This window comes from Mus pahari, chromosome X, assembly GCF_900095145.1.
Source record: "Mus pahari chromosome X, PAHARI_EIJ_v1.1, whole genome shotgun sequence".
NCBI classification, from domain to species: domain Eukaryota; kingdom Metazoa; phylum Chordata; class Mammalia; order Rodentia; family Muridae; genus Mus; species Mus pahari.
In genome coordinates this window covers 28,907,906-28,919,325 of record NC_034613.1, presented here as the reverse complement: position 1 = coordinate 28,919,325, position 11,420 = coordinate 28,907,906, and the positions used below count along the sequence as shown (strand labels likewise).

The window sequence follows — 11,420 nt, the reverse complement described above, 5'->3', positions numbered from 1 at the left end:
GATTAAAGCCAGAGGTGGATGCCAGGGCTGAGGGAACAGGGGGAACCGTGTGTTTCTACTCAGAGCCAAGGTGAATGGCATTCCTTTGGTGCAGAGCTTCTGACCATTTGCCCAGAGAATGAAGCCCAGAGCCTGTCACAGAGCACTAGCTTCAAGGGATCAATTGGTACCCTCTTTCCTGCAAATGTAAGTAGGTCCCCTTACCCCATGGTTGATGAGAAAAAAAAAGACACTCAAAGACAGCTTTGTTATGTGTGTGTGTGGGGGGGGGGAATCCCCTTTAATGTACTTAAGAACTCATCCATGACATATTAGACTCTATGAGACTGCTCAGGCCTGGCCAGTCTCAGGAGCAGGTTGCCAGAGGCTAACTTTATCAGCACATGGGGATATTTTAGCAGCAGACATAGGCCGGCAAGTATTAGGCATTTGCTCTGCATCTATAGTTTACAGTCTTAATTTTTTTTAATGTTTTCAATCTACCCAGAAAAGTCCACTAGAAGCTTAACTTCCCCCTCCTTCTCTTCCAAGGAGGATCACGAGCCTCGTTCCAAATGTCCAAAGTCCCACAGTATTGGAGCTGGGTACCAGGGCCAGCCTGGTTCTTTGGTCTCGTTCTCTATTGATGGTTGTGACAGTCAGCTAGCTACAGGAGACCTGGGACAGGACTACGGTCCCAGATGTGGTCAGCGTACCCACTGCAATCCCAAGCTGCATAAGAGGAGCATCTACTTGGGTGGGGTCAGGAACAACCTAAGAATGAGCTCTCTAGTCCATGTCATCTTCAACGATTCTGGGTGGAGGGGAACAGATAGCGCAGAAGGCCATTGCCTTGTCCTTCCTGGTTGCCTGATGCCTTCTTCTCATTGACCGGCTGAGACGCCTCTTTGTAGTGTATTCCTGTGGACTTGATGCGCGATGCACTTGGGGTGCGTTTCAGCCACCGAGTGGTGGTAGTAGTGTGGCTGCTGTTGTTGTTGGCGTTTTCGAGCTCCCTGTAGCGTTCAATCTCCCACTCTTCTGCCCCGGACAGCTCCCGGAGGTTCAGAGATGCATCAGGCCGCAGATAGTGACAAGGTCGGTTGCCACTGTGATCTCGACGGGAGGGGTCAGCACCCAGGGCTCCCACCAGCACCTTGATGACCATATCATGGCCTTGCAGAGCCGCCAGGTGGAGTGGCGTGAGGCCACCGCTGCCAGGAGCGCTCACATCAAATGGCAGTCCCTGGCGCCTGGCAAAATCATGCAACAGAATGAGCTCCTCGTGGCGCCCGTGCTTGGCCAGCCAGTGCAGGACGCTGTAGCCTGTGATCGGGTCCTCCCGCATCAGCAAGCTGGGCTCAGCCTCCAGCATCTCCAGCAGCACTTCAAAACGGCACTCGGCAGCCGCCAGAATCCACGCGTGCTCCCGCGGCTCAAGGCACACTCGGCTGCTGCCCTGTCCGCTTGAACGGCGGGACCCAGGCACAGTGGGCTCCAAGTGCTCCTCTGACAGGCACCTGGCGGGAGCCGCCCCCTGCAGCCCCAGCAGCTCCCGCAACTCCCCACGCCGGCGCGCCCAGCTTTCCCCGCTCACCGTCAGGGCGCTGTGGATTCGCTCCTGGGACAGGTTGGCACTATCCCTGATGGCTTGGCCCTTGTACCTGCCAAGGCAATGGTTGTCCTTGATCTGCGGGTCGCTGGGCGCCTTCGACTCGGCCGAACTGTTCGAGGTTTTGGGCAGCGGGTTCCCGTCTTCTAGGGCCTGGGCCATGATCTTCCAGCTCCCGCCCGGTGGCTCCGGGGTCTAGCGTTCGTTGGCCTTCCAAGGGCCCCACAGGGAGAGGAACTGGAGCCGGCGGTGGGGAAGGAAGCGTCTTGAGCAACTGGACTCCGAGGGAGGGAGCGAAGAAGGGGAGGAGAAGGACCGGTGGGAGGGAACAAGCTAGAAGAGGTTGCCTTTGTGGGCGGTGGGGGGCGTGGAGGGCTGGGCCGTCCACTTGCATCCCCTGTACTGGCCAGGCGTCTACATTCTGGGGACCAGTTCACCAGGAGCGCGGCGACCTCAGGAAGCGACCGGCTCTATCCCAAGAGTCCAGGTGAGCGGTAGGCGGGCCTCCCGCACGTGGCTGAGGAACTAGGCAGAGTGTGGGGCGGGGTATGCCGTGCTCTGGTCACCCAGGTTCTCAGCATCCCTGCAGCTGCTGGGGTGAAGAGGCCCCAGGTCGCCTCTTCGTCTGTGGACTGAGCTGGGGGGCTTCCAGTGACAGTATTCAGGAGCGGGATCTTGGAGCATCAGGGGCGATCGCTCCTCACCCTCTCTCTTCTTTCACGGGCGATCGCTCCCCACCCTCTCTTCTTTCACTCTTTCCGCGTCAGGAATCTTTTTGCACTTTGTCCCTGTGCTCCTTCTCCCTAAGGCTTCAGGGAGGAAACCTAGCCGCTCTGACTCAGGCTCGACTATCCTGCTCTTTCTGTAACCTTGACCTTCTGTGCAGCAGCAGCAGCAGCAGCAGCAGCAGCAGCAGCAGTAGTGCTGTCGGGGATTCCTGCTGAGAAACTTGAGACCAGGGATATGGTCGGAGAGGTATTCCCCAGAGCACAACCACAGATCTCTGTCTGATTCTGCCTTCTTCCTTCATTACTTCTCTGGGTGGGTTTGAAAAAGCATCTGCAGGCGAGTCGGACCCAGCGCTGCAGACACACAGCTTCATTCATCTCTGATACTTCCTTAAGAAACTTGCTGATGTTAGTAAACACATAGTTTCTAGTTTTTAGGAAAAGATCGATAGTTTATCTTTTTATTCCAGCATTAGACTATTAGTCTTTCCGTTTACCAACGGATGATTTTGCTGTTTGCTTGATTTTTGTCTGTGTCTTTGAGACAGGCTGGCCGGGAACTACAGGTGAATCTCCCTGCCTCTGATCCCAAGAGACAACATTGTGTTCTTATGTTTTGGAAGCGGGGTCTTTTGCGGCCAAGGCTGGCCTGGAAGTCAATATGTAGCCAATAATGTTCGATATCTGACCTTTCTTTGTCTTCCTCTTAAGTGTTGGGAATATCCCTTGAGATAGTCGATCTTACCTCCTCTCCTCACAGTGTTAAGGAACTCTGCCTGCAAGCTAGAGGGAGCTACACCCTTTGAACCTGGGAGGGACACAGTCATGATTCAGGATGTGTTTGGAATATGATGTTGAGAGAAGTAGAAGCGGAAGCCAGAGTATTGAAGCAGTCCAGATCAGGATAGGTGGCAACTGAAGCCAAGCCAGCCCTCTCATCTGGGACTTACTGTGGCACCAGCCATGGACAGTGTCAGACGGTGACTTTTCCTCCTTGCTGTTCAAATATTTAGGGCCAGCTCTAAATATCTTGAGTGTTCTTTTGTGACAGTATATGAATTTTAACCTACTTTAAAAAAATATTTACTCCGTGCTAGACACTGCCAGATCCCTGGTATGTGTTACTTCTTAGTTCTCCCCCATGGTCTTAGGGGTGAAGAATGATTCCTACTTTCAGTTTGCAGAGAACTTAGACCACTTGCCCAAGGTCACCCAGCAGGAAGTAGCAGAGTAAGTGTGTGTGACACGGTAGCCTTTGTTCTGGCACAAAGAGACTGCCATTCAAGCCAGGTTTGGCTGCTGCAAAGCACTCATACAAGCACCAAATTGCAGCCAAATGGCTGAGCCAGACCTTATCTCCCACTTGTCCTTCTCTGCTTAGGCTACCCTCTTTTCTCTCTTTTAAGTTAATTAGTTGATTTGGGGTTGCTTTTTATATTAGGGTCTTATATAACCCAGGTTGGCTTTGATCTCCTGATCCTCCTGCCTCCACCTTGCAAGTGGTGGAATTACCTGCCTCTGTCACCATGCCCGGCTGTGTTTTGGTTTTGAGATAGGATTGTTTCACTTAGTTCCGGCTACCCTGGAACTCACTGTATAGTGCTGACTGACAGGTCTGGAACTCGCAGCAATCCCCCTGCCCCAGCCTCCCCCTTCCTTCACACTGTGTCTGGTAAAGTTCTTCAAGTTTTAAGATCAGCCTCAGCACCCTCCATTGCCCCAGCCCAGAGTGTCCTCTTAGTTCCCAAGCCCTGTTTCTATGACCTCTTAGGTTTCCCTTCTTTCTCAGATGGGTCAATTGAACTCTGAACTGTTTGATGACTGTACCAAACTATCTTTGTGCATACTCTGTATTTGCAGAAGAAATAAATAGCTGCTACTTTGCTCTAGTTTGGCAGCCTATGAAAGTGTGATTTTTGTGTGTATGACTGTGTGAGTTTGTGTTGGAAGGGTCCACGCCAACTTGTATTGTGTTGCTTGCATCACACCAAACCTGCAGGACTTAGCACCTCATTGATTTGCTCAATTTGTATAAAGAAAGAAAAACAGTGATTAAGTTGATTTTTCCTTGAGCCAAATAGCCAAAGCTACCCCTTTGCTACTGTGGACTACTTAAAGACCAGGCCCTCACCCAGGCCCAGGCCCAAAGTGGACTTCTAAGTTCCAGGCTTTCATTTTCAAAATGAACTCCAACTGACAAGCAGCTATTCTGTTGCTCTGGAAACTCCCCTCCATAACCCCAAATCTGTAAACACCAAACCACATGCATGCACATGCACATACTTCCAGAATATGTGAACAGCTGCAGCAATATTTTCTTTAAATCAAAATGCCAGCATGGAGAGTGCTGGATGGAAGGACGCTGGGACTATTAATTGTCCTTGTCACTAGGCAAGCAGTTAGCTCCCTTCCTATCAGCATTAATAATATCGCTAGTTCCAGGTCAAAGACAGCAAAGGCAGGCACCTGCCCAGCAGAACACACCCTTGCCGCAATGCTCTTGTTGAATTCTAGTTCCAGAGACTGAAGCCGTGTTGCCTCTCTAGTAACTTGTTTCATCTTTGCTTAGAGGGCACTCTCTTCCCTAGATCACCAGCTGCACACCCTGATACACACACACACACACACACACCCCTCCTCTATTTTAGCAGCAAGGGAATGGGGTAGAAGGAATGAGGAACAGAAGGGATGTTATCAACTTGCTTATGACTGAGATGCTAGTTATGTGAAGCAACTGCCAGCCTTCATCTTACTTGCACATCCAGGATGGAACCTAGGCCTCACTCAAGTTAGACAAGGGCTCTACCACTAAGCCACACCCCTAGCGCTCATCTGTTCAAATCCTGGGAAATGATTGGCCCAGAGTTAGAAAGTAGTAGCTATGTGTATCGTCATACCACCAATAACACACCAAAAGGTGACTGTGAGATGGGTAATCTGTGCTTCTGTTGCCGAAATACTGTATTAGTCAGGGTTCTCTAGAGTCACGGAACTTATGGAATGTCTCTCTATATTAAGGGAATTTCTTGTAATGACTTATAGTCTGCAGTCCAACTAACCTAACAATGAGCATCTCTGAATGAGAAGTCCAAAAATCTAGTGGTTGCTCATTCTCACAAAGCTAAGTGTTTCAGGTGGTCTTCTCTATAAACTGGAATCCTGAAGATTCAGGCTCCAAGAGATGTGCTGGCAAGTAAGTACAAGCAGTGGAAGAAGGGAGAATCTTCCTTCTTCTAATGTCCTTGTGTAGGCCTCCAGCAGAAGGTGTAGCCCAGATTAAAGATGTGTACCACCACACTTGGACTTGGAACTTGCTCTATCCAGGGCTGGCCTTGAACTCAGAGATCTCTCTGTTTGCCTCTCTCCTGAGATTAAAGACATGTAATATCTTGCCCGTGCCCAAGCTTTTCATGGCCACTGTCTCAAGGTCTAGATCAGCAGCAGCACTCCATGTCAAAATCTGTGTCTTCCAGCCTCAAGATCTGGATCACCGATGCCTCCATTTCTGGATTGCAGTTCATTCCATCGTAGTTAAGCTGGCAATCAGGAATAGCCATCACACATACCTTCAATGCTTCCGTGGTTTTAGCTGTTAATCCTGTACTATAATGAAGAGGAGTTATTTAGAGAGGCTCTAGCTATGCTGCCTAGGTTGGCTTTGACTTCAAGATCCTTCTGCTTTATCCCACTGAGTTTTGCGATTATAGTGTAGGCCACAATACCTTGCCTTAAAGAAGTCTGTTTGTTGTTGTTTTGAGAAAGAGCCTCACTATGTAGCCTAGGCCTAGGTTGTCTTCAAACTTGTTGATTCTTTGTGATTCAGCATCTCAAGTTCTGAGATTAGGAGCTTGTATCAGTGACTGTAGATAATTTACACGCAGTGTCTCAGGGACACTGGTCCTAGAGTAAAGTCAAAGACATGTGTAGCCTAGGATGTCAGTGGAATTTGGCAGTGGACTTTATAAGTTCTGAAAAATTGATTAGTGCCCAACAGGCAAGACGAAGATGTGTAGAATATGGTAAGTAAATCTCCAAGACTCCCACAGTGTCTGTCAAAGGGAGAATAGAGAACATTCTAGAGACTACAGATGTAGGTCCCCCTCCAAAGACCTATGCCAATGCCAAAAGATTTGGGGGAGGGGTGGGAGATGGCAGGGTCTCACTAATGTTGTCCTGTGTGGTCTGGAACTGAGAGATCTGCCTGCCTCTGCTTCCCAAGTGCTGGGATTAAAATGTGCACCATGAAACCCAAATAGAATGTCATACACTATGTGGATATGAGTGCATGGTGGTTCAAATAGAAATGTCTTCCGTAGGCTCACATGTTTGACTACTCAGTCCCAAGTTGGTGCAACTGCTTGGGAAGGATGCGGAGGTGTGGCTTTGTTGGAGGAGCAGTTTCACCAGGGGTGGGCATTGAGGTTTTTATGCCACTCCCCCTCCCATCACTGTATTTCAAGATGTACACTCTCAGAAGTTCCTGCTGTCACACCTTTGCTTCAGCACCATGGACTCTAACTGACCAGAATCATGCCCCAATGAAACCCTTTCTTTTATAAGTTACATTGGCCATGGTGTTTTGTCACAGCAATAGAACTGGAGCTAACGCAGAGTGTCCTAGAATGGATGTTTGAGGAGGGTGGGGTGGGGTGGGGTGGTGGTGGTCTCTCTCTCTCTCTCTCTCTCTCTCTCTCTCTCTCTCTCTCTCTCTGTACAATGTCAGTTGAGAAATCATTAAAATGTTGATTTTTGTTTTATTTATTGTACGTATGTATGATTTGTGTGTGTGTGTATGCGTGTGTGTGTGTGTGTGTGTGTGTATGCGTGTGTGCATGCATATGCGCGCTCAAGTACATGAAAGAATGTGCATGCTGTGGTGCCGGTATATAGATCAAAGAGCAATGTTGTGGAGTTGATTCTATCCTTCTATCTTCCTGTGGCTCTGGGGATTGAACTCAGCTCATCTGTTTTGCATCATCGAGGGTAGTGAGCACCTTTGCCCACTGAGCCACTTAGCCAACCAGGGATCTCATTTTCAATATTTTTCCTTCTAGACTATGAGCAAGCCATGCTTGTATTTTCCCAGTACTTTGAGATCACCTTCCTCTATTCTTTCATACACACACAAAAGTTTAAATCTTATTTGCGAGCTGGAGCTACTCAGAGTAGAGGGTGATATCAAGTTGAAGTGTACTGAAATCACATGTTCATACTGCTCAAAATTACCCGGAGGTGGCCAGAAAGCAGAAAGCAGCCTTTTGACCTCAATAGAAACTCAGCAGGAAACCTGCCTTAACACTAGGGCTTGAACAACCTGACTGGGGCCCAACAATCCAGCTTCGGGTCTGAAGTGTGAGGAGAAAAAAAATATTCCACATTGTATGGAAATCCTGCAGGAAAACGCTGGAAGTATTACCATGTACAGACACACGGGGGCGCTCTAGCAAACCAATGACAGAAAACCTGAAAGGTTTTTAGCCTGGGTAAGTGGCTTTGCAGGTAGGGGCAGGGGGGTGGGTGGGTGGGGGGAGAATCAAACTCCTGGCATGCCCGGGGCTGCTCACCCTTGGCTTTTAGGTAGCAGCAAGGAAGGAGGTCCTGGTGCCAGGACTTATGGTAATACCTATAGATGTCATTCTGAAGAAGAGAACCATCTGGGGAGAGGGGGAGGTTTAGATTGACTAAACCATCTAGTCAATAGGTGGTTTGTCACTTTACTCAAGAGCTAGGAGTTAACGCAGTGGTAGAACGCATGTCTGGCATGTATAAGGCCTTGCATTATAACCCTATCACTGAAAAATGACTTTCTGTAATATTTAAGGCTTGGAATAGTACTGTCTTAGAATTTTTTAGAAGCACAGTTTCCTCCTTTTCTTCTTTCTTTCTTTCTTTCTTTCTTTCTTTCTTTCTTTCTTTCTTTCTTTCTTTCTTTCTTTCTTTCTTTCTTTCTTTCTTTCTTTCTTTCTTTTGTGTGTGTGTGTGTGTGTGTGTGTGTGTGTGTGTGTGTGTGTTTGTAAGGCTGGAAGTTGAATGCAGATCCTCACAGACACCAGGCAAGCGGGTTTTACTACTGAGCTACGTTCTTGGCCCTCTCTGCTCAATTTTACACAAGAAATTGTATTATCTAGGCTGTTCTTGAATTCCAGGACACAAGTGATTCTCCCACCTCAGGTCCCACCCTCAATTATATATCCAAGAGGGTTTAACTGTGTGGCCTTGGCTGTTCTAGAACTGGTTCTGTAGATCAAGCTGAACTCAAACTCAGAGATCCACTTGCCTCTGCCTTCCAAATGCTGGGATTTGGGTATGTGCTACCACCTGGTAGGAAAAAATAATTTTATATGCAAATGTGTTTTGCGTGCATGTATGTATGTGTAGTACATGCATTCCGTCCTCACAGGGTCCAGAAGAAGGCATCATATTCCCTGGATCTAAAATTGCAGGTAAATGTGAGCCACCAAATGTGGATGCTGGGAGCTGTACCCAGGTCCCTCTGCAAAAGCAGCAGGTGCCTTTCTTAATTGCTGAATCATATCTCCAGTCTGAGTCCTGGCTCTTTTATATTTTTAATGATCTCTTTAACTTAGGCAACAAGCCAATGATGTTTATAGAGAAGGACTGAGGGAGGCCAAGTGATCTGCCCAAAGCTGCCTGGCTCAAAAGCCACAGAGCATTGTGGATGTGCTGGTGTATGCCTCTGATTACAGCACTTAGGAGGGAGAGGATCCTTGCTTTCAAAAGACCACTCCAGGCCCAGTGTCTCTGCCTCTCTTCCTGCTGGTTGGGATGTAGCTCTAAACATTGCTTACACCATGATGATAATGGACTAAACCTCTGAAACTGTAAGCCAGGCCCCAATTAAATGCTTTTATGAGAGTTGTTGTGGTCATAGTATCTCTTCACAGCAATAGAGCAGTGATTTCAGCCCCAAGTTTGATTATTTCCTGCCTTCTACTCTTCCTGGGAGTATTTGCTTCTTTTTGTTCTAGAGCTTTCAGGTGTGCTTTTATGTTGCTGGTCCAAGATCTCTCAAATTTCTTTATGAGGGCACTTAGTGCTATGAATTTTCCTCTTAGCACTGCTTTCATTGGGTCCCATAAATTTGGGTATGTTGTGGCTTCATTTTCATTGAATTCTAGGTAATCTTTGACTTCTTTCTTTCTTTCTTCCCTGACCCAGTGGTCATTAAGTAGAGCGTTGTTCGTTGGCTTTCTGTTGTTACAATCCACTTTAGTCTGTGGTGATCTGATAGGATGGAGGGGGTTATTTCAATTTTCTTATATCTGCCGAGACATGCTTTGTGCCTGAGTATATTGTAAATTTTGGAAAAGGTTGCATCAGGTGCTGAGAAAAAGGTATATTCTTTTGTGTTTGGATGAAATATTCTATACATGTCTGTTAGGTCCATTTGATTTGTAATGTCTGTTAGTTTCATTGTTTCTCATGTTCAGTTTTTGTATGGATGACTTTTTTTCAAATGGTGAGAGTGGGTCGTTGAAGTCTCCCACTATTAACCTGTGGGCGGTATGTGCGATTTAAACTTTAGCAATGTTCCTTTCACAAATGTGGATGCCCTTGTGTTTGGGGCATAGTTTAAGAAATGGGAACTGGAGAGATGACTCAGTGGTTAAGAGCACTAACTGCTCTTCCAGAGGTCCTGAGTTCAAATCCCACAACCATATGGTGGCTCACAGCTATCCATCACAAGATCTGATGCCTTCTTCTGGAGTGTCTTGAAGACATACTTATGTTAAATAAATAAATAAACAAATACATATTTTTAAAAAGAATTGAAACTTTGTCTTGGTGGACTTTTCCTTTGAGTATGAAGTGCCCTTCCTGTCTCTTCTGATTCATTTTGGTTTGAAGTCTTTTTTATTAGATATAAGAATGGCTATGCCAGCTTGTTTCTTAGGTAAATTTGCCCTTTACTCTGATGTAATGTCTATCTTTATTGCTGAGGAATGTTTCTTGTATGCAGAAGAGTGATGGGGTCCTGTTTTCACATCCATTCTGTTAACCTGTGTCTTTTTTGGGGGGGGGGGATTGAGTTCATTGATGTTGGGAGATATTAATGACAAGTGATTGTTATTTTCTGTTATTTTGGTTTGATGATGTGGTGTTAGTGTGTGTGTGTGTGCTTGTTTTTGCTGATATGGAACTTATTATTTCCTGTGTATTCTTGGATGTTGTTATCCTCCTTGGGTTGGAGTTTTACTCTAGTATCTTATGTAGGCCTGGATTTGTGGATAGATATTGTTTAAATTTAGTTTTGACCTGGAATATCTTGTTTTCTCCATCTATGGTGATTGAAAGTTTTGCTGGGTATAGTAGTCTAGGTTGGCATCTGTGGTCTCTTGTGGTCTGTAGGACATCTGCCCAGGCCCTTCTGGCATTTAGAGTCTCTGTTGAGAAGTCAGGTGTAATTCTGATAAGCCTACCTTCATATGTTACTTGGCCCTTTCTCCTTGCAGCTTTTAATATTCTTTCTTTGTTCTGTATGTTTAGTACTTTGATTATTATTATATGGCGGAGGAACTTTCTTTTCTGGTCCAGTCTGTTTGATGTTCTGTATGCTTCTTTTATGTTCATAGGCATCTCCTGATTTAGGTTATGAAAATTTTCTTCTATGATTTTGTTGACAGTATTTTCAGGATCCTTGAGCTGTGGCTCTTTTTCTTTTATTCCTACTATTTTTAGGTTTGGTCTTTTCATAGTGTCCCAAATTTCCTGGTGTTTTGAGTCCAGAATTTTATTTAAGATTTTATTTATGTATATGAGTACACTGCATCTGTCAGACACATCAGAAGAGGGCATTGGATGGTTGTGAGCCACCATGTGGTTGCTGGGAATTGAACTCAGAACCTCTGGAAGAGCAGTTGGTGCTCTTAACCACTGAGCCATCTCTCCAGTCCAGAGTCCAGATTTTTTTAGATTTAACATTTTCTTTGACTGCTATATCAATTTCTTCTACTGTATCTTCTACACCTAAAATTTTCTATTCCATCTCCTGTACTCTGTTGGTTGCTTGCATCTGTTGTTCCTGTTCTCTTCCCTAGGTTCTGTTGGTGATGCTTGTATCTGTTGTTCCTGTTCTCTTC

The 11,420-nt window shown here is 46.4% G+C and overlaps 1 protein-coding gene across 1 annotated transcript; it reads right to left on the bottom strand.

The window, feature by feature from the left end:
• Nucleotides 1–270: 270 nt before the first annotated feature.
• Nucleotides 271–1,825, bottom strand: Sowahd (sosondowah ankyrin repeat domain family member D). Its single transcript, XM_021188703.1, has one exon. It carries the CDS (start codon nucleotides 1,751–1,753, stop codon nucleotides 785–787), a length of 969 nt encoding a protein of 322 aa, XP_021044362.1. The 5' UTR covers nucleotides 1,754–1,825; the 3' UTR covers nucleotides 271–784.
• Between the last annotated feature and the right edge of the window lie 9,595 nt (nucleotides 1,826–11,420).

Excerpts from the sequence above, each read along its gene's own strand:
- Sowahd (XM_021188703.1), bottom strand. The coding sequence starts at position 1,753 with ATGGCCCAGGCCCTAGAAGACGGGAACCCGCTGCCCAAAACCTCGAAC.